The sequence below is a fragment of the Loxodonta africana genome, chromosome 24, assembly GCF_030014295.1.
Source record: "Loxodonta africana isolate mLoxAfr1 chromosome 24, mLoxAfr1.hap2, whole genome shotgun sequence".
Classification (NCBI taxonomy): domain Eukaryota; kingdom Metazoa; phylum Chordata; class Mammalia; order Proboscidea; family Elephantidae; genus Loxodonta; species Loxodonta africana.
Genome location: NC_087365.1, coordinates 27,791,787 through 27,819,140, shown reverse-complemented (window position 1 = coordinate 27,819,140; position 27,354 = coordinate 27,791,787). Strand labels below are relative to the sequence as shown.

Here is a 27,354-nt window from a genome sequence, read left to right as displayed (position 1 = left end):
CTCTTTCCCACACCCTTGCTAGCCCCACACATCACAACATCCCCCCTCTTTCCTGCCTACCTGCACCCGTGCACTGAACATCACACCCCAAGCAGCACAGGTACGGCCTACTGGAACCTGCCCAGAACTGATTCCTGGCCTGCCCTGTCGGCCCTAATACATGCCACAAACAACCCATTCCAGCCCCTACCCTTCAACTGGATCCACCCTGCTGCACCATAGCTGAATGGCTGGTCCTGCCCATTGGACAAGGAGGTAAAAAGTATTGTGACTACAAATGAGAAAACAACAAAGAATGCACAGCCCGCCTGCTCAGACATAACAAAATAAAACAAGAAATCAGGACAAAACAAACCAATATACAATCAAGAAATGAAGAAAATAACTACTGAATGTCCCAAAGACAGCAGACAATATCAAAACATAAAAAAAAAAAAAAAAACAGGACATGGTGGGCCCAGTAGGCATCCAAAATAAAACACCAGATGACTTTCCAGTAGAAGAAAAAGGCACTAGAACTACCTGACAGGGAATTCAAATCTCTAATATTCAGAGGAATCCAAGAGTTGAAGCAAAAAGCAGACACAAATGAGGAAAAAATAGACAAATTTTTGGAAAAGGCAGAAAGATTCTTGGAAAATACAGACAAAAAAATGGAACAATTCAGGAAAGTAATACAGGAACAAAATGCCAAAATAAATTCACAACTAGAAACAATTAGAAATCCAAAAGATAAACAACAACATTTCAGAAATGGACAGTGTCATAAAAGGGCTGAGGAGCAGGTTTGAAATGATGGAAGATAGAATCAGTGAAATTGAAGACGAACACTTGGATACAACTCTGAGGAAAAATCAGAAAAAAAGAACAAAGAAAAATGAAGAAACCTTGAGAATTATGTAGGATACAATCAAAAGCAAAAATTTGCGAGTGATCAGAGTTCCAGAGCAGGGAGAGAAAACAGAAAACACAGAGAGGATCATTGAAGAATTCCTGACAGAAAACTTCCCTAATACCATGAATGATGAAAAGCTGGCTATCCAAGAAGCTCAATGAACCCCATATAGGATAGACCCTAAAAGAAAAACACCAAGGCATATCATAATTGCACTCACTAAAACCAAAGACAAAGAAAAAAATCCTGCAAGCAGCTCAAGAAAACCAAAAGTCACATATGAAGGAGAAACAATAAGACTAAGCTCTGATTATTCGGCAGACAAGAAGGTAATGGGATGACATACATAAAACCTTGAAGGAAAAAAATTGCCAACCAAGAATAATATATCCTGCAAAACTTTCACTCAAATATGATGGTGAAATTAGGACATTTCCAGATAAACATAAATTAAGGGGATATGTAAAAACCAAAGCAAACTTACAGAAATTATTAAAGGGAGTCCTTTGGTCTTTTTTTTGGTCTGAGAACAAACATCAGACCACAGCCTGAATCTAGGATGCAAGATTTTACCAGCCAGATACCAACCTAGGAAATGAACTCTCAAGGACTATCCAAAACCAAAAGAATTGCAACAGGGAAAAAGGTTAATCTGTAAATGACAACAACGCCAGCACAATAGAAGAGGGAATAAATGGTGTAGAACTCTCTAATGGAGAAGGAGGCAAAGTGATACCAAGTAATAATAGGCTGGTTCAAACCTAGGAAAATAAGGGTAAATTTCAAGGTAACCACAAAGAAAGTTAACAAACCTACTCATTGAATTAAAGAAGAAAAACATAGACTCAAAAACAAAATCTACAAAAACAAAAGAAATAAAAAAGAAATCCATAAACAAAAGGAACTCAGCACAGCACAGCTGAATGAAATAAGTCAGTCACAAAAAGGACAAATACTGTATGAGACCACTACTGTAAAAACTCATGAAAAGGTTACATACAAAAAGGAACAATATTTACAATATTTGATTGTTACGACGGAGGGGAGAGGTGGGGATGGAAAAACACTTGATTAAAGATAAGTGGTAACTTTGGTGAAGGGTAAGATGGAGACACAATATGGGGAAGCCAGTACAACCTGTACAAGGCGAGGCCATGGTAGCTCCATAGACACATCCAAACTCCCTGAGGGACCGAATTGCTGGGCTGAGGGCTATGGGGACCATGGTCTCAGGGAACATCTAGCTCAACTGGCATAACAGAGTTTATAAAGAGAATGTTCTACATTCTACTTTGATGAGTAGCATCTGGGGTCTTAAAAGCCTGTGAGTGGCCATCTAGGATACTCCACTGGTCTCACCCCTTCAGGAGCAAGAAATAATGAAGAAAACTAAAGACACAAGGGAAAGATTAGTCTAAACGACTAATGGACCACATCTACCATGGCCTCCACCAGACTGAGTCCAGTACAACTAGATGGTGCCCGGCTACCACCACTGACTGCTTTGACAAGGATCACAATAGAGGGTCCTTGGGCAGAGCTGGAGAAAAATGTGGAACAAAATTCTAACTCAAAAAGAAAGACCAGACTTGCTGGCCTGACAGAGACTGGACAAACCCTGAGAGTATGGCCCCCAGACACCCTTTCAGCTCAGTAATGAGGCCACTCCTGAGGTTCGCCCTTCAGCCAAAGATTGACCAGGCCCATGGAACAAAACAAGACTAAAGGGTACAGCAGCACTGGGACAGGGACTGGAAGGCAGGAGGGAACAGGAAAGCTGGTAACAGGGAACTCAGGGTTGAGAAGGGAGATTGTTGACATGTCATGGGGTTGTTAACCAATGTCCTACAACAATGTGTGTGATGATTGCTTGATGACAACTTTGTTCTGTAAACCTTCATCTGAAGTTCAATTAAAAAAAAAAAGATTTGAAAGGGTGGCTGGAGAAGACAAAGTAAAGTATTATGATATGTGCAGCGACCTGGAGGTAGAAAACCAAAAGGAAAGAACACACAGCATTTCTCAAGCTGAAAGATCTAAAGAAAAAAATGTAAACCTTGAGTTGCAATATTAAAGGATTCAGTGGGCAAAATATTGAATGACACAGGAAACATGAAAAGAAGATAGAAGGAATACACAGAGTCACTGTACCAAAAAAGATTTGGTCAACATTCAACCATTTAAGGAGGTAACATATGATCAAGAACTGATGATATTGAAGGAAGAAGTCCAAGCTGCAAGGAAGGCATTGGCAAAAAACAAGGCTTCCAGAATTGATGGAATACCAATTGAGATGTTTCAAAAAATGGATGCAACGCTGTAAGTGCTTACTCATCCACACCAAAAAATTTGGAAGACAGCTACCTGGCCAACCAACTGGAAGAGATCCACGTTTGTGCTCATTCCAAACAAAGGTGATCTACCAGGATGCAGAACTTATTGAACAATATCATTACTGTAACACATAAGTAAAATTTTGCTGGAGATCATTCAAAAGCAGCTGCAGCAGTACATAAACAGGAAACTGTCAGAAATTCAAGCTGGATTCAGAAGACATGGAACAAGGGATATTGTTGCTGATGTCAAGTAGATCTTGGCTGCAAGTAGAAAATACCAGGAAGATGTTTATCTGTGTTTTTCGACCATGCAAAAGCATTCATCTGTGTGGATTATAACAAATTATGGATAATGTTGTGAAGAATGAGAACTTCAGAACACTTAGTTGTGCTCATGTCATGGATTGAATTATGTCCTCCCAAAAATGGGTGTGTCAATTGGTCTGGGTCATGATTCCCGGTATTGTTTGATTTTCCTATATGTTGTAAATCCTGCCTCTATGACGTTAATGAGGGAGAGTTGGCAACAGCTGTGTTGGTAAGGCAGGACGCAACCTACAGGATTAGATTGTGTTTTGAGGCAATCTCTTGAGATATAAAAAATAAAACTGAGCAGAGAGACAGGGGGACCTCATACCATCAAAAAAAGCAGCACTGGGAACAGAGTGCATCCTTTGGGCCTGGGGTCCCTGCACCTGAAAAGCTCCTCGACCATGGGAAGATTGAGGACAAGAACCTTCCTCCAGAGCCAACAGAGAGAGAAAGCCTTCCACTGGAGCTGACACCTCGAATTTGGACTTTAGCTTACTTTACTGTACGGAAATAAATTTCTCTTCATTAAAGCCATCCACTTATGGTATTTCTGTTATAGCAGTACTAGATAACTAAGACATCTCACAAGAAACCTGTACATAGACCAAGGGCAGTCATTCAAACAGAACAAGGAGATACTGCGTGATTTAAAATCATGAAAGGTGTGCATCAGTGTTGCATCCTTTCACCATACTTATTCAATCTCTATGTTGAGCAAATAATCCAAGAATCTGGACTATATGAAGAAGAACATGGCATCAGGATTGGAGGAAAACTCATTAACAATCTGTGTGATATGCAGATGACACAACCTTGCTTACTGAAAGGGAAGAGGACTTGAAGTACTTGCTGCTGAAAATGAAAGACTAGAGCCTTCAGTATGGACTACACCTCAACATAAAGACGACAAGACTCCTCACAACTGAACCAATAAGCACTGCCATGATAAATGGAGAAAAGATTGAAGTTTTCAAGGATTTCATTTTACTTAGACTCACAATCAATGTCCAGGGAAGCAGCCATCAAGAAATCAAATGACATTGGGTCGATCTGCTGCAAAAGACCTCTTTAAAGTTTTGAAAAGTAGAGATGTCACTTTGAGGACTGAGGTGTGCCTGACACAAGCCATGGTATTTTCAATCACCTTATATGCATGTGAACGCTGGACAATGCATAAGGAAAAATGAAGAATTGATGCCTTGGAATTACAGTGTTGTTCAGAAATACTGAATATACCATGGAGTGCTAGGAAAACAAACAAATCTGTCTTGGAAGGAGTACATCCAGAATATTCCTTAGAAGCAAGGATGGCGAGACTTTGTCTCACATACTTTGAACATATTATCAAGAGGAACCAGTCCGTGGAGAAGGACATCATGCTTGGTAAATTAGAAGGTCAGCAAAAAAGAAAGGAAGACCCTCAATGAGATCTTCTGACACAGTGACTTCAATAATGGGCTCAAACAAAGCAACAATTATGAGGATGGCACAAGACCAGGCAGTATTTCATTCTGTTGTACATAGAGTCGCTGTGAGTCAGAACCAACTTGATGGCACCTACAACAACATAATAATAATTACAATGATTGGAAGGAGACAGGCTAGCAGAAAGAAGCATATCCCAGACCCGATGCTTTGGGTAACCAGCTAAAATTATCAAGGAAGGAAAGAACTGTCATGGAAGGAATGGTATGTAACCAAAAGGCCTTTTGATGTGTTTTAGAGTTATCTTGTTCTACATCTCCAGAGGTATTTATCCATGCAGAAGTATTGGTGACAGCACAAACCTTTTTTTGCTGAGCTAAAATAAAATCTAGGGAAATTCTATGATCCAATACAACTTTTACAAGGAATTGTAATGATTTTTGTTTCCAGTCATTCCATCAGTAACACTATCTGCAATTTGAACCATAGTGGCAGATACCTTGTGAATGGACATTTCTAACTGACCAGTCCCAAACCATGGTATAACTCGTTGCCGTCGAGTCGATTCTGACTCATAGCAGCCCTATAGGAAAGAATAGAACTGCCCCGTAGGGTTTCCAAGGAGTGCCTGGTGGATTGAAACTGCTGACCTTTTGGTTAGCAGCCATAGGTCTCAACCACTATACCACCAGGGCTTCCAACCATGGTATAGTAGCACATAAGAAGGACCATCCCCATCCTGAGTAATCAGCTATGGGATTGCATGAAAGGATGAGTTCTTTCTTCTGTACAGATATTAATTTCAAATCACTGTCCCGTAGTAAGCTGTCATTGTATGAATGGATACTCATGGGAACTCCTAGGGTACCCCTAAAGTACATTGCCCTATCGTATTCTAACTATCTAAACATGGTAAAGCCCAAATATGAGGTGAGTCATCAGACTTAATTCTTATATAAGCTGATCATCTACATTAAAAAACTATATCCAGATGGGGCACATAACATGCCTTTTCTGGTTTGAATATCAGGAAAAAGAATGGACTGATTGGCTTTTTCAAGCCAGGTTGCAGTTAGCAAATCATCAGAAATGGAAAATTCTCCAAAATTTAAGGAATCTTGGAGTTGGGTACAAATAGGGAGATTTGGATTAATTCTAATACTGTTATCTTTTATTAAGTGATAATATCAAGCATCATTAATAAAAACTTCATATAGTGTGGACAGAGTATAACATTGTATCCATCCATGGGTAAGACTGAAACAGGGAGCTGATGGATAAGTGTACAGTTCTGGGGGTAGTCATAGTTTGACCTGAATGGCTCATTTAAATGCTTTTTTCAAAATCAATAGTAAAATTAGATGTGAACTTATAGTCTAGGACTGGTACAGCAAGAGGTTCAGTATGGTACTGTGTGGATCATGGGGCAGTGTAACACACCCAGCATTCTGTTAAATTGCTGGTGCTGGCAACTGATTGAGATAAAAGCATTTCCTTTCCAGGCATCAGTGGTGGTTATAACAGAAGGGGGATATTTTATAAACTTCATAATGGAGAAAAATTTGATTAAAGTAACATAGTTAAGAGAAATTAATGAGTATAAAACACATTTTTTTCTAGTAATTCATTAGGAGATGAACCCAAGTAGGTAAAATAAAACTATTTCAAAAAGTTATAAGCATTAAATATATTCAGCTACTGCTATAAAGAATAAAAAAACTTTAACTCCCAAGTTTAAAGATATTCAATGATTACATAAGCTATTAAAAAATAATAATTCCACAGTGAGCAAAAATAGTCAAGACTGTTAAAATACCAACAGTTAAGAATCAGAGTTCATAGATTTCAGCAGCTTGCATGTGATCCTGCTCTGTGATTTTGGCTTTGAAGTTGCTTGCTTCTGGTCGTGGGGGCATTGCTTCAGTCTAAGTTTCAAATCTTCACCTGGCTAACAGGTCCAAATAGGCACTTTTGCTTTCTTTAACTGTGACAAATGAATCCAAAGGTTAATTTCTTCCAGTTTAGCTGCACAAGGATTGATTCAAATGACTAGCTACCAAAAACCCACTGCCGTCGAGTCGATTCCAACTCATAGGGACCCTATAGCGACCCTATAAGACAGAGTAGAACTGCCCCATAGAGTTTCCAAGGAGCACCTGGTGGATTTGAACTGCCAACCTCTTGGTTAGCAGCTGTAGCACTTAACCACTATGCCACCAGGGTTTCCAAGACCCCTTTTATTTGGTGCCTTTTCCAATAAACCATCTTCTGGGCTAATATTGACAGAGGAGAAGCAGGTTTCTTCTCCTCAAGTACCTCTTTAACTTGTGAAAAATATTTCTTACAGCACTGCAGCAAATATTGACAGTATTTCAATAATTCAGGTTGTACCCAGTTAGGATCTGTATAGGCAATGTAAGGAAGGGTCATAGGCCTTCCAGTAGTAACTATTTTGCAAGGACTAAGTTTATGTGATGCAAAAGGAGTGCTTCTCAAATTTAAAAGGACTAAAGGGAGAACTTTAGTCCAAGACAAACCTAGGGACTCATAAACCTTAGCAAGTTGAGTTTTTATTATACTATTTGTTCAGAGGACTGTGAGTGATAATGGCAATGTAATCTCTGGCTTATAGGGCTAACTTGACATAATTCCTGAATAACTTGTCCAGTAAAATGAGTTGCCTGATAATTGCAAAGAATTTTGGGTGCTATCTAAGTAGGTATTATGTTCTTAAGGAACTTCTTTACCACAAAAGAAGCAGTGGCCCATTAGCAGGGATAAGCTAAGTGTGAAAATCTACAAATCATTACTGAGACATATTTATAACCACTCGAAGGTAGAAGCTGGATAAAATCTGCCATTTGAGCACAGGCCCAGAGGCAAAGGATATTGTTCGGAGAAAGTCTTAAGATCTTTCCCAGGGTTATAATGAGGGCAGATAGAGCAGTGGGCTGACACATGCTCAGCTGCCTCAGAAAAATTTTCCCAGCAGTATTTCTTTAAAACTTCAATCATTTTATTTCTCTCTAGATAAGTAGTCTCATGTAGAGTCCTCATCATAGGGATGTGTAAAATTTTAGGAAGAATAGTTTTGGCATTAGGTCCTAACCATAGATTGGTGTCAGGGTCTTGATAATAGCCTGCCATTTTCCATGTTTCAATTTTATTAGATTGAGCAAATCGCTTATGTTTTAAAAGCTTCTTTTTGGTAGGTGCAAATGCACTAGTTGAAAATGAGAATAGTTCTCCACAGGTTCTTCCAAAGGCCCTCTATACACTTTTTTTTTCTAAAACAGGGGAAACAATAACTTGAGAAGCAGCTTGTTTAGCAGCTGCATCGGCAAGATTATTTCCCTTAGTTCCTTCAGTATGGGGCACTCCCTTCAACTGGTGTGCTTGTATTTTAATTATAGCAATTTTAGAAGGTAGCAGCCTAGACTGAATCCAGCACAACTAGATGGTGCCCAGCTACTACCACTGACTGCTCTGACACAGATCACAATAGACAGTCATGGACAGAGCTGGAGAAAAACGTATAACAAAATTCTAACTCACAAAAAAAGACTAGACTTACTGATCTGGCAGAGACTGGAAAAACCTCGAGAGCTTGGCCCCTGGACAACCTTTTAACTCAGTACCGAAGTCACTTGGGAGGTTCACCCTTCATCCAAAGATTAGACAGGCCCATAAAAAAAAATGAGACTAAATGGGCATAGCAACCCAGGGCCAAGGACGAGAAGGCAGGAGGGGACAAGAAAGCTGGTAACGGGGAACCCAAGATCGAGCAGAGGAGAGTGTTGAAATGTCGTGGGGTTGGTAACCAATGTCACAAAACAATATGTGTATTAAATGTTTAACGAGAAACTAATTTGCTCTGTAAACCTTCATCTAAGTGCAATAAAAAAGCAAATTAATTTAAAAAAAAAAGGTTTCAGCAAGCCATCTAATATATCTGCTACTAAAGCCCTGTCTTAGTCATCTAGTGCTGCTGTAACAGAAATACCACAAGTGGATGGCTTTAACAAAAAGAAATGTATTCTCTCACTGTCTAGTAGGCTACGAGTCCAAATTCAGGGGATCAGCTCCAGTGGAAGGCTTTCTCTCTCTGTCGGCACTGGAGGAAGGTCCTTATCAGTCTTCCCTTGGTTTGGGAGCATCTCAGCACAGGAACCTCATGTCCAAAAGATGCGCTCTGCTCCAGGAGGTGCTTTCTTGGTGGTATGAGGTTCCCAACTCCCTGCTTGTTTCCCGTTCCTTTTATCTCTTGTAAGATAAAAGGTGGTTCAGGCCACACCCCAGGAAAACTCCCTTTGCATTGGATCAGGGATGTGACCTGAGCAAGAGTGTTAACATCCCGCCCTAATCCTTTTTAATCACAGGCAGAGATTATGATTTATAACACACAGGAACATCACAAAATGGAGGACAACCAGACATGGACTAACCAAGTTGACACATATTCTGGGGGGACACAATTCAATCCATTACAAGCCCCTTTTTTAATACTATTACCCCCCCCCCAAAAAACCTAGTCATCGAGTTGATTCCGGCTATTGGTATTGTTGTTAGGTGCCGTGGAGTCAGAATGAAACACCGCCCAGTCCTGCACCGTCCTCACAATCATTTTTATGCTTCAGCCCATTGATGCAGCCACTGTGTCAATACATCTTGTTGAGGGCCTTCCTCTTTTTTGCTGACCCTCTACTTTACCAAGCATGATGTCCTTATCCATGGGCTGGTCCCCCCTGATAACACGTCCAAAGTATGTGAGACATAGCCTCGCCATCCTTGCTTCTAAGGAGCATTTTGGTTGTGCTTCTTCCAAGACAGATTTGTTTGTTCTTTTGGCGGTCCACGGTGTATTCAATATGCTTTGCCGACACCGTAACTCAAAGGCATAACTTCTTCTTCAGTCTTTCTTATTCATTGTCCAGCTTTCACAAGCGTATGAGGCGATTGAAAACACCATGGCTTGTGTCAGAGATCACCTTAGTCTTCAAGACATCTCTGCTTTTTAAAACTTTAAAGAGATCTTTTGCAGCAGATTTGCCCAATGAAATGCATCATTTGATTTCTTGACTGCTGCTTGCATGGCGTTGATTGTATATCCAAGTAAAGTGAAATCCTTGACAACTTCAATCTTTTCTTTGTTTATCAGGGTGTTGGTTATTGGTCCAGTTGTGAGGATTTTTGTTTTCTTTACGGTGAGGTGTAATCCATACCGAAGGCTGTGGTCTTTGATCTTCATCAGTAAGTGCTTCAAGTCCTCTTCCCTTTCAGCAAGCAAGGTTGTGTCATCTGCATATCGCAGGTTGTTAATGAGTCTTCCTCCAATCCTGATGCCCTGTTCTTCTTCATATAGTCCAGCTTCTCGGATTATTTGCTCAGCATACAGATTGAATAAGTATGGTGAAAGAATACAACCCTGACTCACACCTTACCTGACTTTAAACCACGAAGTATCCTCTTGTTCTATTCGAAGGACTACCTCTTGATCAGTGTATAGGTTTAAACCACGAAGTATCCTCTTGTTCTATTTGAAGGACTACCTCTTGATCAATGTATAGGTTCTGCATGAGCACAATTAAGTGTTCTGGAATTCCTATTCTTTGCAATGTTATCCATAATTTGTCTTGATGCACACAGTCAAATGCCTTTGCATAGTCAATAAAACACAGGTAAACATCTTTCTGGTATCCTCTGCTTTCAGCCAGGATCCATCTGACATCAGCAATGATATCCCTCATTCCACTTCCTCTTCTGAATCCGGCTTGAATTTGTGACAGTTCTCTATGTACTGCTGCAGCTGCTTTTGAATGATCTTCAGCAAAATTTTACTTGTGTATGATATTAATGATATTGTTCAATAATATCTGCATTCGGTTGGATCACCTTTCTTTGGAATAGGCATAAATATGGATCTTTTCCAGTTGGTTGGCCAGGTAGCTGTCTTCCAAATTTCTTGGCATAGAAGAGTGAGCACTTCCAGAGCTGCATCCCTTTGTTGAAACATCTCAATAAGTATTCAGTCAATTCCTGGAGTCTTGTTTTTCATCGTTGCCTTCAGTGCAGCTTGGACCTCTTCCTTCAGTACCGTCAGTTCCTGATCATATGGTGCCTCCTGAAATGATTGAACATCAACCAGTTCTTTTTCATATACTGACTCTGTGTATTCCTTCCATCTTCTTTTAATGTTTCCTGTGTCATTTAATATTTTTCCTGTAGAATCCTTCAGTATTGCAACTCAAGGCTTGAATTTTTCTTCAGTTCTTTCAGCTTGAGAAATCCCGAGTGTGTTCTTCCCTTTTGGTTTTCTACCTCCTGGTCTTTGCACAAGTCATTATAATACTTTACTTTGTCTTCTTCAGCTGCCCTTTGAAATCTTCTAGTCAGCTCTTTTATGTCATTATTTCTTCCACTTGCTTTAGCTACTTGACATTCAAGAGCAAGATTTAGAGTCTCTTCTGACATCCGTTTTGGTCTTTTCTTTCTTTCCTGTCTTAATGACCTCTTGCTTTCTTCATGTATAATGTCTTTGATGTCATTCCACAACTAGTCTGGTCTTGGGTCATTGGTGTTCGATGCATCAAATCTATTCTTGAGATGATCTCTAAATTCAGATGGGATACACTTTGGCTCTGGTGGACTTGTTCTAATTTTCTTTAGTTTCAACTTGAACTTGCTGTCTTGGTTATCTAATGCTGCTATAGCAGAAATACCACAAGTGGAGGACTTTAACAAAGAGAAATTTAGTCTCTTACAGTTTAGGAGGCTAGAAGCCTGAATTCAGGGTGCTAGCTCCATGAGATGGCTTTCTGTCTCTGTCAACTCTGGAGGAAGGTTCTTATCATCAGTCTTCCCTCTGTCTAGGAGCTTCTGCATGCAGGCACCTCAGGTCCAAAGAACATGCTCTACTCCTGACACTGCTTTTTCAGTGGTATGAGGTCCCCATTTCTCTCTGCTTACTTCTCTCTTTTATATCTCAAAAGAGATTGGCTTAAGGCACAATCCAGTCTTGAAGATTGAGTCCCACCTCATTAACATAACTGCCATTAATTCCATCTCACTAACATCATAGTGATAGGTTTTACAACACATAGGAAAATCACATCAGATGACAAATTAATACACATATTTTGGGGGGACACAATTCAATCCATGACACTTGCATATGAGCAATTGATAGTCTGTTCTGCAGTCGGTCCCTTGTCTAGTTCTGACTGATGATATTGAGCTTTTCCATTGTCTCTTTCTACAGATGTAGTCGATTTGATTCCTATTTATTCCTTCTGACAAGGTCCACATGTATAGTCACTATTTATGTTGTTAAAAAAAGGTATTTACTATGAAGAAGCCATTGGTCTTGCAAAATTCTATCATGCGATCTTTGGCATTATTTCTATCCCCAAGGCCATATTTTCCAACTACTGATCCTTCTTCTTTGTTTCCAACTTTCACATTCCAATCACCAGTAATTATCAATGCATCCCAATTGCAAGTTCAATCAATTTCAAACTGCAGAATTTGGTAAAAATCCCCCACGTGTCTGCCAGTTTGTTGTACTGTAGGGGATTGCTTGTTGCTATGATGCTAGAAGCTATGCCACCGATATTCAAATACCCGCAGGGTCACCCATAGCAGACAGGTTTCAGCTGAGCTTCCAGACTAAGATAGACTAGGAAGGAGCACCCAGCGGTCTACTTCTGAAAGTAATTAGCCAGTGAAAACCTTATGAATAGCAGTGAACCATTGTCTCATATAGTGCCATAAGATGAGCCCCTCAGGTTGGGAGGCACTCCAAAGACAACTGAAGAAGAGCTGCCTCCCCAAAGTAGAGTCAACCTTAATGATGTGGATGGAGTCAAGCTTTCAGGACCTTCATTTGTTCATGTGCCACAACTCAAAATGAGAAGAAACAGCTGCAAACATCCATTAATAATCAGAAGGTGATCTATGAAGTAGGTCTCTAGGAAAATCAAAAATCATCAAAAAATGAAACAGAACATATAAACATCGATATCCTAGGCATTAGTGAGCTGAAATGGACTGGTACTGGCCATTTTGAATCAGACAATTATATGGTCTACTATGCCAGGAATGACAACTTGAAGAGGAATGGCACTGCATTCATCACCAAAAAGAACATTTCAAGATCTATCCTGAAGTGCAGTGCTGCCAGTGATAGGATAATACCTGTACGCCTACAAGGAAGACCAGCTAATACGACTATTATTCAAACTTAGAGCAACCACTAAAGCCAAAGACAAAGAAGGTTCCACCTGAGGAGGTTAAAAAAAAACTTAGTTGCTGTACTATTCCAAAATCATAAATAACTTCAAATGCCTATTTCAAATCTGTAAACATACTTACGGATTTTCCTTTAGCAAGTTTACATCTTTGGTAAGAACAATAAATTCATCTTGTTGAGCTGAGGTAGCCTTAGGGAGAGGCTGGCTTTCAAGGACTTTGCCAGAGGTTGTAACAGCATAACCAGCCTGATAGTGAGAGCTAGGAATTGGTTTCAAATAGGAGCCATCTATAAATAATATCATAGCAGGGTTTATCAAAGGAGTTTCGCTTAAATAACTATGAGGAGTTATAAGCTGCTCGGTTAAGTCTAAACAATCATGGGAAGAACAGTCATTCTTATCAATCGAAGAGAGATGCGTAGCCAGTTTAATGTAACTTCTGTATGTAATCTAACATGTGAGGCTGGCAAGAAAAGGGCCCCATAAGAAGTGAGTCTGCTGGCAGACAGTGGGTTAAAGCAGAATTAAGCAATGCAGATACAGCATGGTGCACATATATATTTAAGAGGTTTCCCAAAACTGTATCTGCCATGTGTTCCACTACTTTTGCTGTAGCAGCCACAGCCTTAATGCTTAATGGAGGGCACGCTCTGGCCACAGGATCCAGCTGCAGGCTATAGTAACCCACAGGCCTATTTTGTCCCCCGTGTTTCTGTGTAAAAACACCTAATGCATTACCACAAACTTCATGCACAAAAAGGGCAAAGTCTGGGAATTCCAAAGTGGGCGTTTTAATCAAACCTTCTTTTAACTTAGTGATGAGCCCCTGATTTTCCAGGGTAAGAAAGAATGGATCAAGCTTAGAGATTTTCAAATGTTTATATAAAGTCTATGCCATTAGAGAGTAATTAGGAATCCAGGCTTGACAATAACCACAGAGTCTTAGAAAACCTCGTAATTGCTTCTTTGTTTTGGGCAGAGGAAAAGCTGCAATAGCTTCTTTCCTCTTGAGGTCAATAGAAATGCCTTCTGCAGAAATTAAATGACCTAAATATTTGACAGAAGACTGAGCTAATTGTAATTTTTCTTTAGAAACTTTATTTCCACCAACAGCTAAATGTTTTAGCAAGGCTATGATGTTCTCCAGGCAAGCCTGTCAAGAGATGGAACACACCAGCAAGTCATCCATATATTGTAACAAAGTAGATTCATTTGGAAATTGCAGAGGTTGCAAATCCACATGCAAAAATTGGGAAAAATAACTGGGAGCCTATGTAAAACCCCGAGGCATGATATTCAGGTAAATTGTCAATTTTCCCAAGTAAAAACGAGCAGATATTGACTTTCAGATTCAACACAGATGCTGAAAAATGCACTACAAAGGTCTCTAACAGTAAAGCATACTGCATCAGGGAGAACATCGGAAAGTAATATATGTGGATTAGGGACAACAGAGTAACTAGGAATAACAATGCATTTATTGCACGTAGGTCCTGAACAAACTGCCAACCCTGACCATTAGTCTTTCTAAATTGGAAGGATAGGAGTGTTATAAGGACTGGTGCAGGGAATAATTAAGCCTTTAGAAAGAAAATCTTATAGGAGTTATTCCCTCTTTTGCTTCTCATTTAAGTGGGTACTGGGGAATCTTAGGCAAGGGCTTAGAGGTGTCCATCTGAATTTTAATAGATTCAGCAGACAGAACTTTACCAACATCTGTAGAAGTCATGCCCCACAAAATTTCATGGACCTGAGAAATAACTTCAGGGGGAAGTGAATCTATTGGAACAGAATTTTGAAGAAGCATAGTAAGGTCTTGCATGTGGCAGATAGCCTCTTCCTTTTGAATGTTATCCTTTCCTAAACTCTGATTCTCAGGTAAGATTAATAATATTTTCCCCCTTTCATTAAATTGTTAATGACAATTCCATTTAGAAAAAATATCTCTTCCTATCAAATTGACAGGAGTATTAGGACTTATTTAAAAATGATGTAAATCCTCTATGGGACCTAAAGATATTGGCACAGGTTGGGAATGAAATCATGTTTGTTCTTTATTTATAATTCCCACTATAATTGAGGTCTTTTTACTCCAGGGCATAGGCTTTTGTAAGCAAGTGGGATTAATCGTGGACAAAGTAACTCCCAAATCAATTAAAAATTTACAAAGTTCCCCATTAATATACATAGTTCTTTCTCCTTGAGGGATTAAAACTACCATAGGAAAAGTCTCTGTTTTGTCTCTGGAGCCCCTTCATTCTGAATTAAAGGCTGGAGAAGCGGTTGGGGTGGAAGCCTATTTATTGTTTAACTTAAGACATTCACTTTTCCAATGGTACCAGTTTTGGATCCATTGGAGGGCTTAAAATTCTTTTTCTTAGTGGGCGTTTGCAGCTGTTGTAACTGAAGGGCCATTAATTTATTTAGTTAGCCTGAGCAGTCTTTGTTTCTAAAGTTTGGGCAAGCTCATGTACTAAAGTAACTAATTCCAAACTGGGAGCAGCCTTCCAGTATAACCTATGTCTCTTAACTAGGGCTGAAATTTCAGGTTTGAAGCCAGAAATAAATACTGCATTAAGGCCCCTGTCATGAATTGTATTATGTCCCCCCAGAAATGTGTGTATCAACTTGGTTAGGCCATGATTCCTGGTATTGAGTGGTTGTCCTCCATTTTGTAATTGTAATTTTATGTTAAGAGGATCAGGGTGGGATTGTAACACCACGCTTACTCAGGTCACCTCCCTGATCCAATGTAAAGGGAGTTTCCCTGGGGTGTGGCCTGCACCACACACAGAAACAAGCAGAGAACAAGCGTACCTCCAAGGAAGCAGCACCAGGAGCAGGGACCTGGGGTCCCTGCACCTGAAAAGCCCCTCAACCAGGGGAAGATTGATGACAAGGAATGTTCCTTCAGAGCCAACAGAGAGAAAGCCTTCCCCTGGAGATGACACCCTGAATTTGGACTTGTAACCTACTAGACTGTGAGAGGATAAATTTCTCTTTGTTAAAACCATCCACTTGTGGTATTTCTGTTATAGCAGCACTAGATGACTAAGACAGCTCTTTTTGCTCCTTCATCTGAAGAGTTCAACCCAGAATGTTCTGAAAACATCTGGAATAATCAAGGTTGATAATCATAAACACTTTTATCTTTGCCTTGAACACAAGAATAGACTTTTGTCCAATCAGTTACTGGGGGGAAGGCCTTAAGAACCATATCATGTAGCTCTTTGGCCCTCTCTTCAGCAGCTGTGAGAAAGGTGTCAGCAATTTTGTCTCTATCCAAAGCTAAATAATCTTGGGGATCTTTTCATTCAGCACATTTTAACCGTAATTTGGTTTCACCAGTGCCAACTAACATATGGACTAATTGATACAAACCAGATAATCTAGGTTGATAAGCATTAACAACGAACTTGAGTTCTTTAGCAAATTTATGAAGATCATGTGTAAATTTGGAAAATCTTTAGCAATGCTATGTAGTTCTGTATGAGTCCATGGGATGAAAGAAATGATAGTTTTCTTTAGATTTTCTCTGGGGCCCACTCCAGGTTCTGCAGGGTGAATTTTAAAAGGAATTTCAGGAATAGGCTCTGGATTTTCTGACTTTGATCTTTCTGGTTTTGGACTCTCTACCTCTAGACTCTCTTTTGGATTCTCTAGTTTTGGTCTTTCTAATTTTGGGCGTTTTGGCTTTGAATCTTTAGCAGATTCTCCTTCTGGTTTTGAATCTTTAGTAGCTTCTCCTCCTGAGAAGAAAAAAGTACAGACAGTTTCCAGATGGATAAAGAGGCAGAGAAGAGGATGCTGGCAGGGGGGAAGAGGGAACTGCAACAGAGGGTTCAGAGGAGGAAGCAGAGCAATAACTGCTGACAGAGGGACAGAGGAAGCTGCAGCAAGGTTCTAAGTATAAGTACAGCAGAGCTCTGGCTTTCTAATTCTTCTTTTTTCCTAGTTAATTCAGGAACCGAATTCTGCAATCCTTTATTCTGTCCAGTCAGTTTAGAAATGGAATTCCTCAAAAAGGCTATTTTACTTTGTTGATGTCATTTTAGAGGTCTCAAAATGCCAGTCAGAAAAAAATGTCCCATTGAAATTTTTTTTATCCGGGATCCCTTTTGTTCTAATTCACTGCACAGGAAAGTTAACTTAGGAAGTTCAAGTGTCTCATAAAGTAGCCAACTCATCCAAATGGCCTTTCATTAAATCATGCCAAGCAGACAAAAATAAGCAAGCAGAAGAATCAAAATGCTTATTCATATAATGAGCGGGAGTCACAGAGGAGGCTCAACATCACTCTTAGATTTGGCATTTCCCAAATTTCCAAAGGCAGTATAAGGTTAGCTTTAGAAGCTTTTCAAACAAAAAATCAGAGCTTTCATTTTCTCAGAAAAGGATAATATCCCTAACAAAGGACTCTACAGAGCTTGGAAATGCAGCCTCTCATGGTTCCGAGGCCCCTAAGCAATGACCATAATGTACCTAAAACCAAAGGAACTTATGCTGTGTTTAAAAAGACAGAAAGAAAAAAGGAAGACAAATCCTTCAACAAAATAAGTGAGCATCCCACACAAAGAAAATGTTGATTCTGGTAAACTGAGAGACATTTTACCTTGCCACCAACTCCCAGGATCCTACGAAAAGCAGATAAGCCCAAGAGGCATTTGCTGGTGCCGGATGCTCCAATTTTCTCACTGCCCTTTTTTCTGGATGCTGCAGGGGTACAATTTCCTTCAGGTCCCTTCGTGGTCACCAATAAATGTCCTAGTGAAAACACTAGACTGACACTCTGCTAGAAATTAAAACAAGAGTTTTATTGTAGGAAAAAGACAAAATCATTCCGTGGAATAGAGAGGCTGCAGCGTGTGCTGTAGCTTGCAGGGAGAGCAGTGAGGTATTTATCAGTCACAGCAACAAAGGCAAATGGTTTCACATCAAGGGAGTACAGGGAAAGGAAGGAAAAGTTTACAAGGAATTGTCAAGTTACAAACTTTCCTAACATCAATTTCTAGCCTAACAATCAATCTCTTATTTCCCAATACAAATTGACTAAAGCAATATTTTTAAAGCAAGTTGTGTAAACATTTCTGATGTGTGGGTTTAGTGATTGATTGTACGCAGGGTCAACCCTAGTTGAAGTCCTTGAAATGTAAAAGTAGACCATTTGGTTAGGAAGGCGATTAGATCAGCCCTAAATTGAAGCCTTTTGAAATGTAAACATTGCCCATCCAGCTAAGAGGGAGTGACGGCCTAGGAATTTGCTCAGAGCAGTTAAGATAGCAAGATTGTTTATATAAACTAAGGCCTAGATCTCTATACTCTTTATGTCACAATCAAAACTTTCACAGGAAGCCAACTTGTCTTTTGTAGAAGGCAGAGGCAGGCTTCAAGCCTAGTTGCAGCTTAATTTTTTTTTCACTTGTCATTGAGTTGACTCCACCTCCTAGCAACCCTTTAAGACAGAGTAGAACTGCCCCACGGGGTTTCCAAAGAGCAGCTGATGGATTCAAACTGCTGACCTTTTGGTTAGCAGCCGAACTGTTAACCACTGTACCACCAGGACTCTGAATTTAAAATAGAATTTCAGTTTCTGTCTGGAATTAACCATTTCGATCATGCTAGGCAGCCCCAGTTTTAAGGTTTGCTTATTCATTAGAACCTTGGGGAAAATGTTCAGGAAGGAGTGGCATGGGAGAAGCTGAAAATCTAAGTAGGGAAGTGAAATGATCAGAATTGGATTTTGGAATGATCAGGGTAGAGGAAGGACTGGGTTGGGGGTGGGAGCTGGCAGCTGGCCATGGGGAGGCTGCTACCACCATCCAGGAGTGGATAATGGTGGTTTGAGCATAAGTGGGGATGGGAGAAGAGGGCAAATTCCAGAGATCAAGGAGGACTTGGTGGCTGATCAGTTGGGGTTGGTGAAGGTAAGGATGCAGTCAAGGACACTCCCAGGTTTCTGGTTTGTACAGCCAGGTAGATGATGGAGCCATTTACTGAGATGGGAAATGCTGTAGGGCAGAAGATGGCATCTTTGGTGGGATTTGAAACACTTGTGGCCATCTAGCAGAGCTGACCAGTTGTATATATTGGTCTGGAGCTCAAAACACAGGTCTGTGCTAGCAACAGGGAAATAGAAGATCAGGGATTCTAAACTCATGTCTTTAGAAGCCTTGCAGATGGCTCCCAGTGACTGCAGCAGACCTGGGCAATTATGGGATGGAGACCATGGAGAACCAGAGAATACATTCTCTTCTGGAGCGGGTAGCACTCAGCTGTAGCCCATTATTCCCATGTTGTTGTTTTGTTCCATGGAGTCAATTCCAACTCATAGTGACCCAGTACAGCTGCCCCATAGGGTTTTCTAGGCTGAAATCTTTACGGGAGTAGTTCATCAGGGAATTGGCTAGAGGGTTTGAACTGGTGATCTTTTGGTGAGCAGGTGAGCACTCAATCACTGTACCACCCAAGGCTCCTTTATTGCCATGTAGAGAGGTGGTAATGGAGTAGGATTAAGGCTGTGCAATTTGGAGCCAGCCTGCTTGGCTTCAAATCCTGTGTCCCTCATTTAAACAGCTGTGTGGCAAACAAGCTAGTTTACTTCTCTGTGCCTCAGGTTCCTCATCTGTAAAATGGGGATGCTTATAGTACCTACCTCCTAGGGGGAAAGAAATAGCACTTAAAGCCATACCACCTGGCACACGTAAGTCTATAAAAGTGTTAGCTGTTATGATCACATGAGATTTCAGGCCCAGTTGTCAGAGAACCTGGAAATCTGTATTTTTATGTGAAATTTCCTGATCTGCAGTTGTTGACAACTGACTAAAACATTATTTAAATAGTCTGAGAACCAAACACAATGACCTGAGGTTTGCATATGGCCCTTGGGCTGCCAACGTGAGCCCTTGGACAGTGCTGGTAAATTAAGGTGGTGGGAGTAAGAATCTTTCCCAGAGAAGAGGGGAAAAGAAGGGAGATGGGAGTGGGGCTGGGAGGAAGAGATGACCCTCTCTGACTGTGTGGGATGCCCGGCAGGGTCCAGGAAGGAGAGACAGGTTTACAGGAAGGCCGTGAGGAAGCTGTTCGGCGTGGGGTCCAGCGGGCGAAGGGACCGGATTCGCAGGGCCAGAGGGCGTGGTCTCTGGCATGACGACCTCCTGGAGCCAGCCAAGAAGCCCAGCATCACCGGCAAGTTCAAGCTGCTGGAGCCGCCAGTCCTGGGCCACGACCTGAGGCTGGCCCTGTCCCTGGCCAACCTCACCGCCCGGGCCCAGAAGATCCGGGTCAACCTGAGCGGTGCCACTATCCTCTACACCCGCAGGCCAGTGGCAGAGATCCTACACGAATCCCATGCAGTGCGGCTGGAGCCCAAGGAAGGTAAGAACATCATGACCTTGTGAGGCCTGCCCAACCCAACCGTTTTCCAGAAGGCTGGCGCGGGGGTGGGGTCCTACCGGATCCTACATTCCCAGGAAGGGAGGAGACATTCTTGAGCCTTGTATTCAGTGTCTGGCCTGTGGGCCTCTCATGCCCACTTTCCAGGTGAGATAATTGAGGCTCAGAAGGGCTAAGCGATGGTAACAGTTGTTAAAAAAAAATCAAAACTCAGAGAAATTGAAACGTAAGGTTTATTCTGTCTGAGCAGTTATTCTATATGCATATAGGGAGACGATTCTGATTCTAAAAAACCAAATGACTGTATGGAGGCTAGTTACAAAACCTGTTGCCATGGAGTCTATACAGACTAGGACAGAACAGAACTGCCCGACAAAGTTTCTAAGGAGAAGTTGGTGGATTTGAACCACCAACCTTCTGGTTAGTAGCCAAGCTCTTAACCACTGTGCCACCACAGCTCCAGGCTAGTTATGATGAAGCTTATGCAGAGAAGAGGAGGGAGACAATAGAAAACCAACCATTGGCTAATCTTAATGATTAATTGAACCCTGCCCCCCACCCCTTACTGAGATCAGCTGATATCAGGTTACTAGGTGGTCCTTGGCCTGGCTGCCCCTTTCCCCATTCATTTGCACAGACGTTTGGTTTCAGAGGATTTAAAATGTTAAAAGATACCTCATCTCTTAGGAAGCAAGAGGAAGTACCTAAAGTTACATTTTTTGCATTAGATAAATTCTGAGCTAACTTATGGGTTAACTAATGTCATCGTCACAGAGCACTTTCCAAAGATTTAATCACTGTGTTAAACTGGGCCTCGATTTCCTTACGATTGCTGTTGTTGCGTGCTGTGGAGTCAATTCCCACTCATAAAACCATACCCATTGCCTTTGAGTCAATTCTGACTCATGGGGACCTTGTAGGACAAAGTAGAACTGCCCCACAGGGCTTCCAAGGCTATAAACCTTTACAGATGCAGACTGCCACATCTTTCTCCCACTGAGTGACTGGTGAGTTCAAACCACTGACTTTCTGTTAGCAGTCCAACGCTTTAACCACTGAGCCACCAGGGCTCCTTCCGTAGTGAGCCTATATGGAAGAGTAGAACTGCCCCATAAGTTTTCCTAGTCTGTAATCTTTACGGGAACAGATTGCCAGGTCTTTTTGCCAAGGAGCAGCTGGTGGGTTCGAACGGCTGAACTTTCAGTTTGCAGCCCAGTGCTTAACCATTGTGCCACCACTTTGCCTCATTAACACTCCTTTGGAAACCCTGGTAGCATAGTGGTTAAAAGCTATGGCTGCTAACCAGAAGGTTGACAGTTCGAATCCACCAGTCACTCACTGGAAACTTTATGGGGCAGTTCTACTCTGCCCTACCCTATAGGGTTGCTGTGAGTCAGAATCGACTCAACAGCAGTGGGGTTTTTGGGTTCTAAAGTCAGGAAAAAAAAACAAGTTTTATAGTTTTGCAATTTTAGGGTTGAGGCTTTTACTGTTAATTTTTGGTTTCGTGGGTGTTGGGGGACAGCCCCAGCAAGGAAAGACTCTCACTGTGCGTCCTGGCAGATAATCCGAAGAACTGACAGGTAGCCCTTTCCAGATTTGTACCTTCAGGTAAACTTACTGACACGGGCAAGCAGCTGCTCTCCAGTGGTGGCCAGCTGGAGTATTTTCCACAACCACTTGGCAAGGGATCCAAGGTTATATACCATTCCAGTTGGGAACAAGGCTTATTGTTTTTCTCCCACATCCTTGGGCAATCAGTGTTCCCCGGGACTTCACGTCCAGGCCCAGATGTTTTCCTTCTTGTTGCTAAGGCATTCTTCACCCTTGGCTGCTGGCCCAGTCATGCCCCTCCCGGCCTTGTACCTTAGCCCGAGTCCATCCCGAATTCATCCCCAACATGCTTCGGGGAAGAGCAAAGCTGATTCCATTAGGGAGGGGATGCATATAGCTGAATAGCATTACCCTACAGTCCACCCCTGCATACCCTCCTAATGTCCTTACAATCTTACCCACCCGCTGTTCCGTGATAGCCCTTAGACTTGGTATGCAGAGGAGCATTGCAAAACCAGACCACATACTCAGTATAACCAGCAACACAGGAAAAGACATAGCAATAAGAGTCCCAATATCACCCAGAAGCCTGTCCACCAGGCGGACGGGAGGGATTGCAGCCAGCTGGAGACAGGGTCAGCGGCGTCATGTTTGAAAGCAGTGATGTGTTGCTGCAAGTCCTGCAGAGCCAAAGGCACATTTTTAGAGGCATCAGGGCTATACATGCAACATTCCGTTTTTGTCATAGCACAGGTGTCACCCTGGGTGGTGGTCAGGATGTCAAGGGCCATCTTACTCTGAAGGAGAACCTTCCATATTTGCTGAGTCTCCACATTTAGAAGGGTGATAGCCCACCTGGCGTTGTTAAGTGCAGCTGTGGTGTGTCTGGGTGGCGCTTCTACCTGCCACTCCACATCTATAGTGGTGGCCTGGGGCAAGAACTGGGACAAGGGGCAAAACCACTGTGATGTGCGCTGGTATCTGTGCTGGGCTGTTACAGCTTGCCAATTGCTGGGGAAACTGGGGAGTGTGGTGTAAATATTAGCAACTATGTATAGCCACTCCTAGGTGCAGCGCCCCACCCGGTTATAGGGCCTTTACGGCCACCTATGGAAACTACATGTCCAAAGCCACCCCTTGGATGATGGGTATGCCCTTGCCCATAGGCTTTGCTTTTGCTTCCTTAACCAACTACCAGCAACAACTAGCAGGGTTCTAGCATACTGTTGTCGGGGGTCCAACCCATCACTCTGAGGGGACAAGAGGTATTAGTCCTGTTCCGACGCTCCCAGTAAAGGGGAACTCAGCCCTTTATGAGGACTTACTTCTACTTGCGGTAGGGCGTTATACACTGTGCATGACTTTCTCCAACATGCTGTACCTCTCTTCCTCTTCTCGTCACAACTGGGACCAAAATCCCAGTGGCACTCTGTCGTTGCTTTGCCATGGCCACAGGCCTCACCTGTACCCCTCGGCGTAACAGGCTATGTCCATTTGGCACGACTGACCTTGTATTAACACTCCTAAAGCCTGTATTTGTTTTACAGAGACCTTCGCCTGCTGGAAGGCTTCCTCTTCCTTTGTCTCTCAGTCCCACAGTGCTCCTTTTTTCACATTTCTGTCTCTCTTCTTATGGGCTTTCTCTTCTTCTCACACCCTTACTTTCTAGAACTCTCCCTAGGTTTACTTGTCTCTCACTCATTCTCTTCCCCTCTAGCCCCCCATATTACTTTCTCATCCAATCTTTTTGTTTCTCTCTCCTTCAGTCTCACTTCTTTTCTTCACTAACCTATATAGGGGCCTTGGGGTGTGGGCTACATGGGCTAGTATCCCAAGAGCCTGACAATTTCCTGTAGTTGCTTCACAGTTTCTGGGCATGGGTCGGCTTGGACTTTGTCTATCACCGCTTCAGGCATCACTTGCATCTTACTTGACCAGATAACACTTAAGTACTTGACCAACAATCTAGGCCCCTGTGTTTTTTCCTCGTTCACTGCCCATCCCCGCAACTGGAGGTGCGTGACTACCTCACCAGTTGCAGTCTGCAAAGAAGTAAACAAGTTAGAGGTCAGCATGACATCATCAATATAGTGGAATACAGCTACCTCAGCAGGGGGAATCCACCGCTTGAGGTCAGCAGCAACCATGCCATGGCATATGGTGGGACTATGCAGGTACCCTTGTGGGAGCATGGTAGAAGTCCACTGCCTCACCTCTGAACTGGAGGCAAACTGGTCCTGGCTGTCTGAGTGTAGAGGGATGCTAAAGAAAGCATTAGCCAAGTGGTAAGTGGCCAATGCTTCCCCCATTTGCCCCATCATCTGTGCCATGTTCGGTACAGCTGCAAACAAGTAGTCTACCGTCATTCTCCAGGAGCCGTCTGGCTTGTGCATTGGCCAGACAGGACTATTGAAGGGGCTCTTGGCTGGTTTCAGAATTCCCACTCAATGTAGCTCCTGTACGGCCTCGGTGATTTCTTGATGCCCACCAGGGAGGTGGTACTGCTTACAGGCCATGACCCGAGCTAGGGAAGTGCAACTGCACAGGGGACTATTTAGTATTATTTTGTACTACAGTTTTTACGGCTCTCACTTGCAGGTGGGACTCACCAGAGGTCTGCAGCTCCAGCCCCAACAAGATATCTCTGCCCAGAATGTATTCCAGTATCGGGGCTGTGTATACGTGGTAGGCCTTTGAGGGTAGGTTTCTAATCTGCAGCACTAGTTTGATTAGGCGCACCCTGACGGCCCCACCCCCATGCCCATCAATAGCTGTTAGTGGGGGTCCAGTGTATGACTGTTTCAGTTTGTGGCCTCCAGTCCCCCGTAACCCAGCAGAGGGCTTCCTGCACCTGTGGTGTACTTTGACCACACCCCCAGTCAAGGGGTGAGGGACACTCCCACCCCTCGGCGGAGAAGGGAGCCTTAGGCTTGGCCTCTTCTCATGGGCTCTGGTCAGTGCCTTTGTGGAACCCAGATCTTTTGTCAGGAACAATTCTACACCAAAGAAACACATTTTAGAGAATAGACAGTTTGATCAAACATGTGGCACAAATAAGAAATGCCTTTGCAGGGAACTGCTGCATTGAGACCCCAGATTGCTTGTCTAAGATGCATGGTTCAGGCTGGGGTTGTCTTGTGCCCTCCCATTAGACATTTAAACTTGTCCATTAATGTGCTCAATTGCCCCTAGGTCTTGGGGTGATAAAGAGTGTGAAGAGTTCATTCAAGATCCAGTGGAAGCCTCTGTATAGGATAAAAAGCCCCGATACGATTCACCTGCCGAGAATGCCCTGGCCTGTTGGCTTGGGAATCTGTCCCTGCACAGGTTTTAGCCTTGGCCAGGGTCTTGTAGGTGGGTCAGCTTTCCTGTGCTATCCAGCGTTTTATGATGACAGTGGCAGTCCACGCGTGTAGGCCCAGTCTCGCATGGTGCGTGAATCTCCCTGAACGGCCCTCTCTTAAACCCAAGAGGTGGTCGACTGCACATCTCTTTGCTCTGGAGCAGACACTGCTTCAGCCTCTGCGGTCAGCTGCTAAGACCGGTCTGCTTGTTGGCTGTTTTCCACTCTCAGCATAGGGGCTTTTCTGATGACTATCCACACAAGTAACAAAAGCTTCTCAGGAGCAGAACTGATTTCGTTATTTTTTTGTCCAGATGACTCATTTCTATAGGGGCTTGCTTTATATGTCAGTCCTAGGGTTGTCAGTGGCCAGATTGAATGGCCAGGCTGTTAGCTATAGCCCACGTCATGGTTTCCTTGTGCCCCTCTAAAAACAGCCTTAACTACAGCAATTCCCATCAGGACTTGGAGGCAAAAGTCTACAAAGGTGTGCATTAATACATCAACATCATCAGTACATACAGTAAGGATTTGTAGGGGCCCCAAGGGACTTATCCGTAGTCAGGCTGGGGCAAGTGTCTCAATGATAGTGGCCTCAGACCCAAAGTATACCTCACTGGACTTTAATTGTAACACAAGGCCATTGCTCCTCGCCGGTGACAGAGAAATTGGGCTTAATCCTCAGTCTTAATTATTTCTGAAAGAATATGTGGGAAAAGTTGGCAGAGCCCTCACTCATTTGTGGGGCCACACCTCCACCACACCAAGTGCAAGCACGGTCCACCCCAGTCACCTGGTAACCTGGAGGTGGGCCCCCCTTTTTTAGTTTTCCCCTTACCATGGCAGCTGCAGCTAGGTTGCTGTTCAGTTACCTTGGCAGGGCAGCTATCAGAGAATTCTGAAGTCTCTTCAAGGTCGCTGAACACAAGCTACCTTGAACTGTTGTTTTAACTCTTTGAGTGTAACAGGGTGTTCTCAGCACCAGGGACCTGTTTAGCCCCTCCAACTATCTCCAGTCCCATGTTCTACTGACTGAGCTAGCAAGGCTTCACTGGTCAACCTGGGACATCTCCCACAGAAAAGCATGCGGGCCAGACCTCCCCACATAGAGATCACTGGCCACCCCGAAGTTGCCTCTTGCTATATTGCAAAGGGGGCAGTAATGTTTCAGTGAAGGAGGAAGAGGCTGCTTGCAAATTCCCCAGTTGCGGCTCTGCTTCCAGCTGCCTAATTAGGGCCCTAGTGGCTGGCTCCGCATCGGAGGCCCCTCTCATTGCTGCCAGTAGAAGCCACCCCAGCACGGCCATCTGGCTTTTGCTTTGGGGTCTCCCATGAATATCGCCATGCCCACAACAGCGGCCACACAGCTCCCGTAACCAAAACACAAACATCCTTCTTTCTTTCTCAACATGCAAAGACCCTAGTAACTGCAACAACCCCTGTGGCGTTTCTGGGGCATCCCCATACTCATGCACAAGTCCCCAGGCCTCAACAGCCTGGGCTAGTGGTCCCAGGGCATGCGTCCCTGCCACCCTGGGATTTCCGCCAGTGGAGCCCGCTTTTCCCCACCCATCTGGGAAGGCCTGGTGTGCTCCCTGGAATCCTGCCGACTATGCCAATTGTCGGGGGACAACCCCAGCAAGTAAAGACCCTCACTGTGCGATCTGGTAGATAATCCGAAGAACTGACACGTAGCCCTTTCCAGATTCATGAGTTTATTCAGGGAAACTTACTGACACGGGCCAGCACCTGCTCTCCAGTGGCAGCCGGCTGGAGTATTTTCCACAACCACCTAGCGAGGGACACAAACCTATATGCCATTCCAGCTGCGAGCCAAGGCTCATCGTT

At 43.0% G+C, this 27,354-nt stretch overlaps 1 protein-coding gene across 1 annotated transcript in view; it reads left to right on the top strand.

The window, feature by feature from the left end:
- TGM6 (transglutaminase 6) overlaps positions 1–27,354 on the top strand; it is a 70,494-nt gene that overhangs the window by 33,150 nt on the left and 9,990 nt on the right. The window contains exon 10 of the mRNA XM_064276468.1: positions 20,250–20,591. Within this exon, the coding sequence (XP_064132538.1) occupies positions 20,250–20,591 (342 nt within the window). The remainder of the gene's footprint in view (positions 1–20,249; positions 20,592–27,354) is intronic.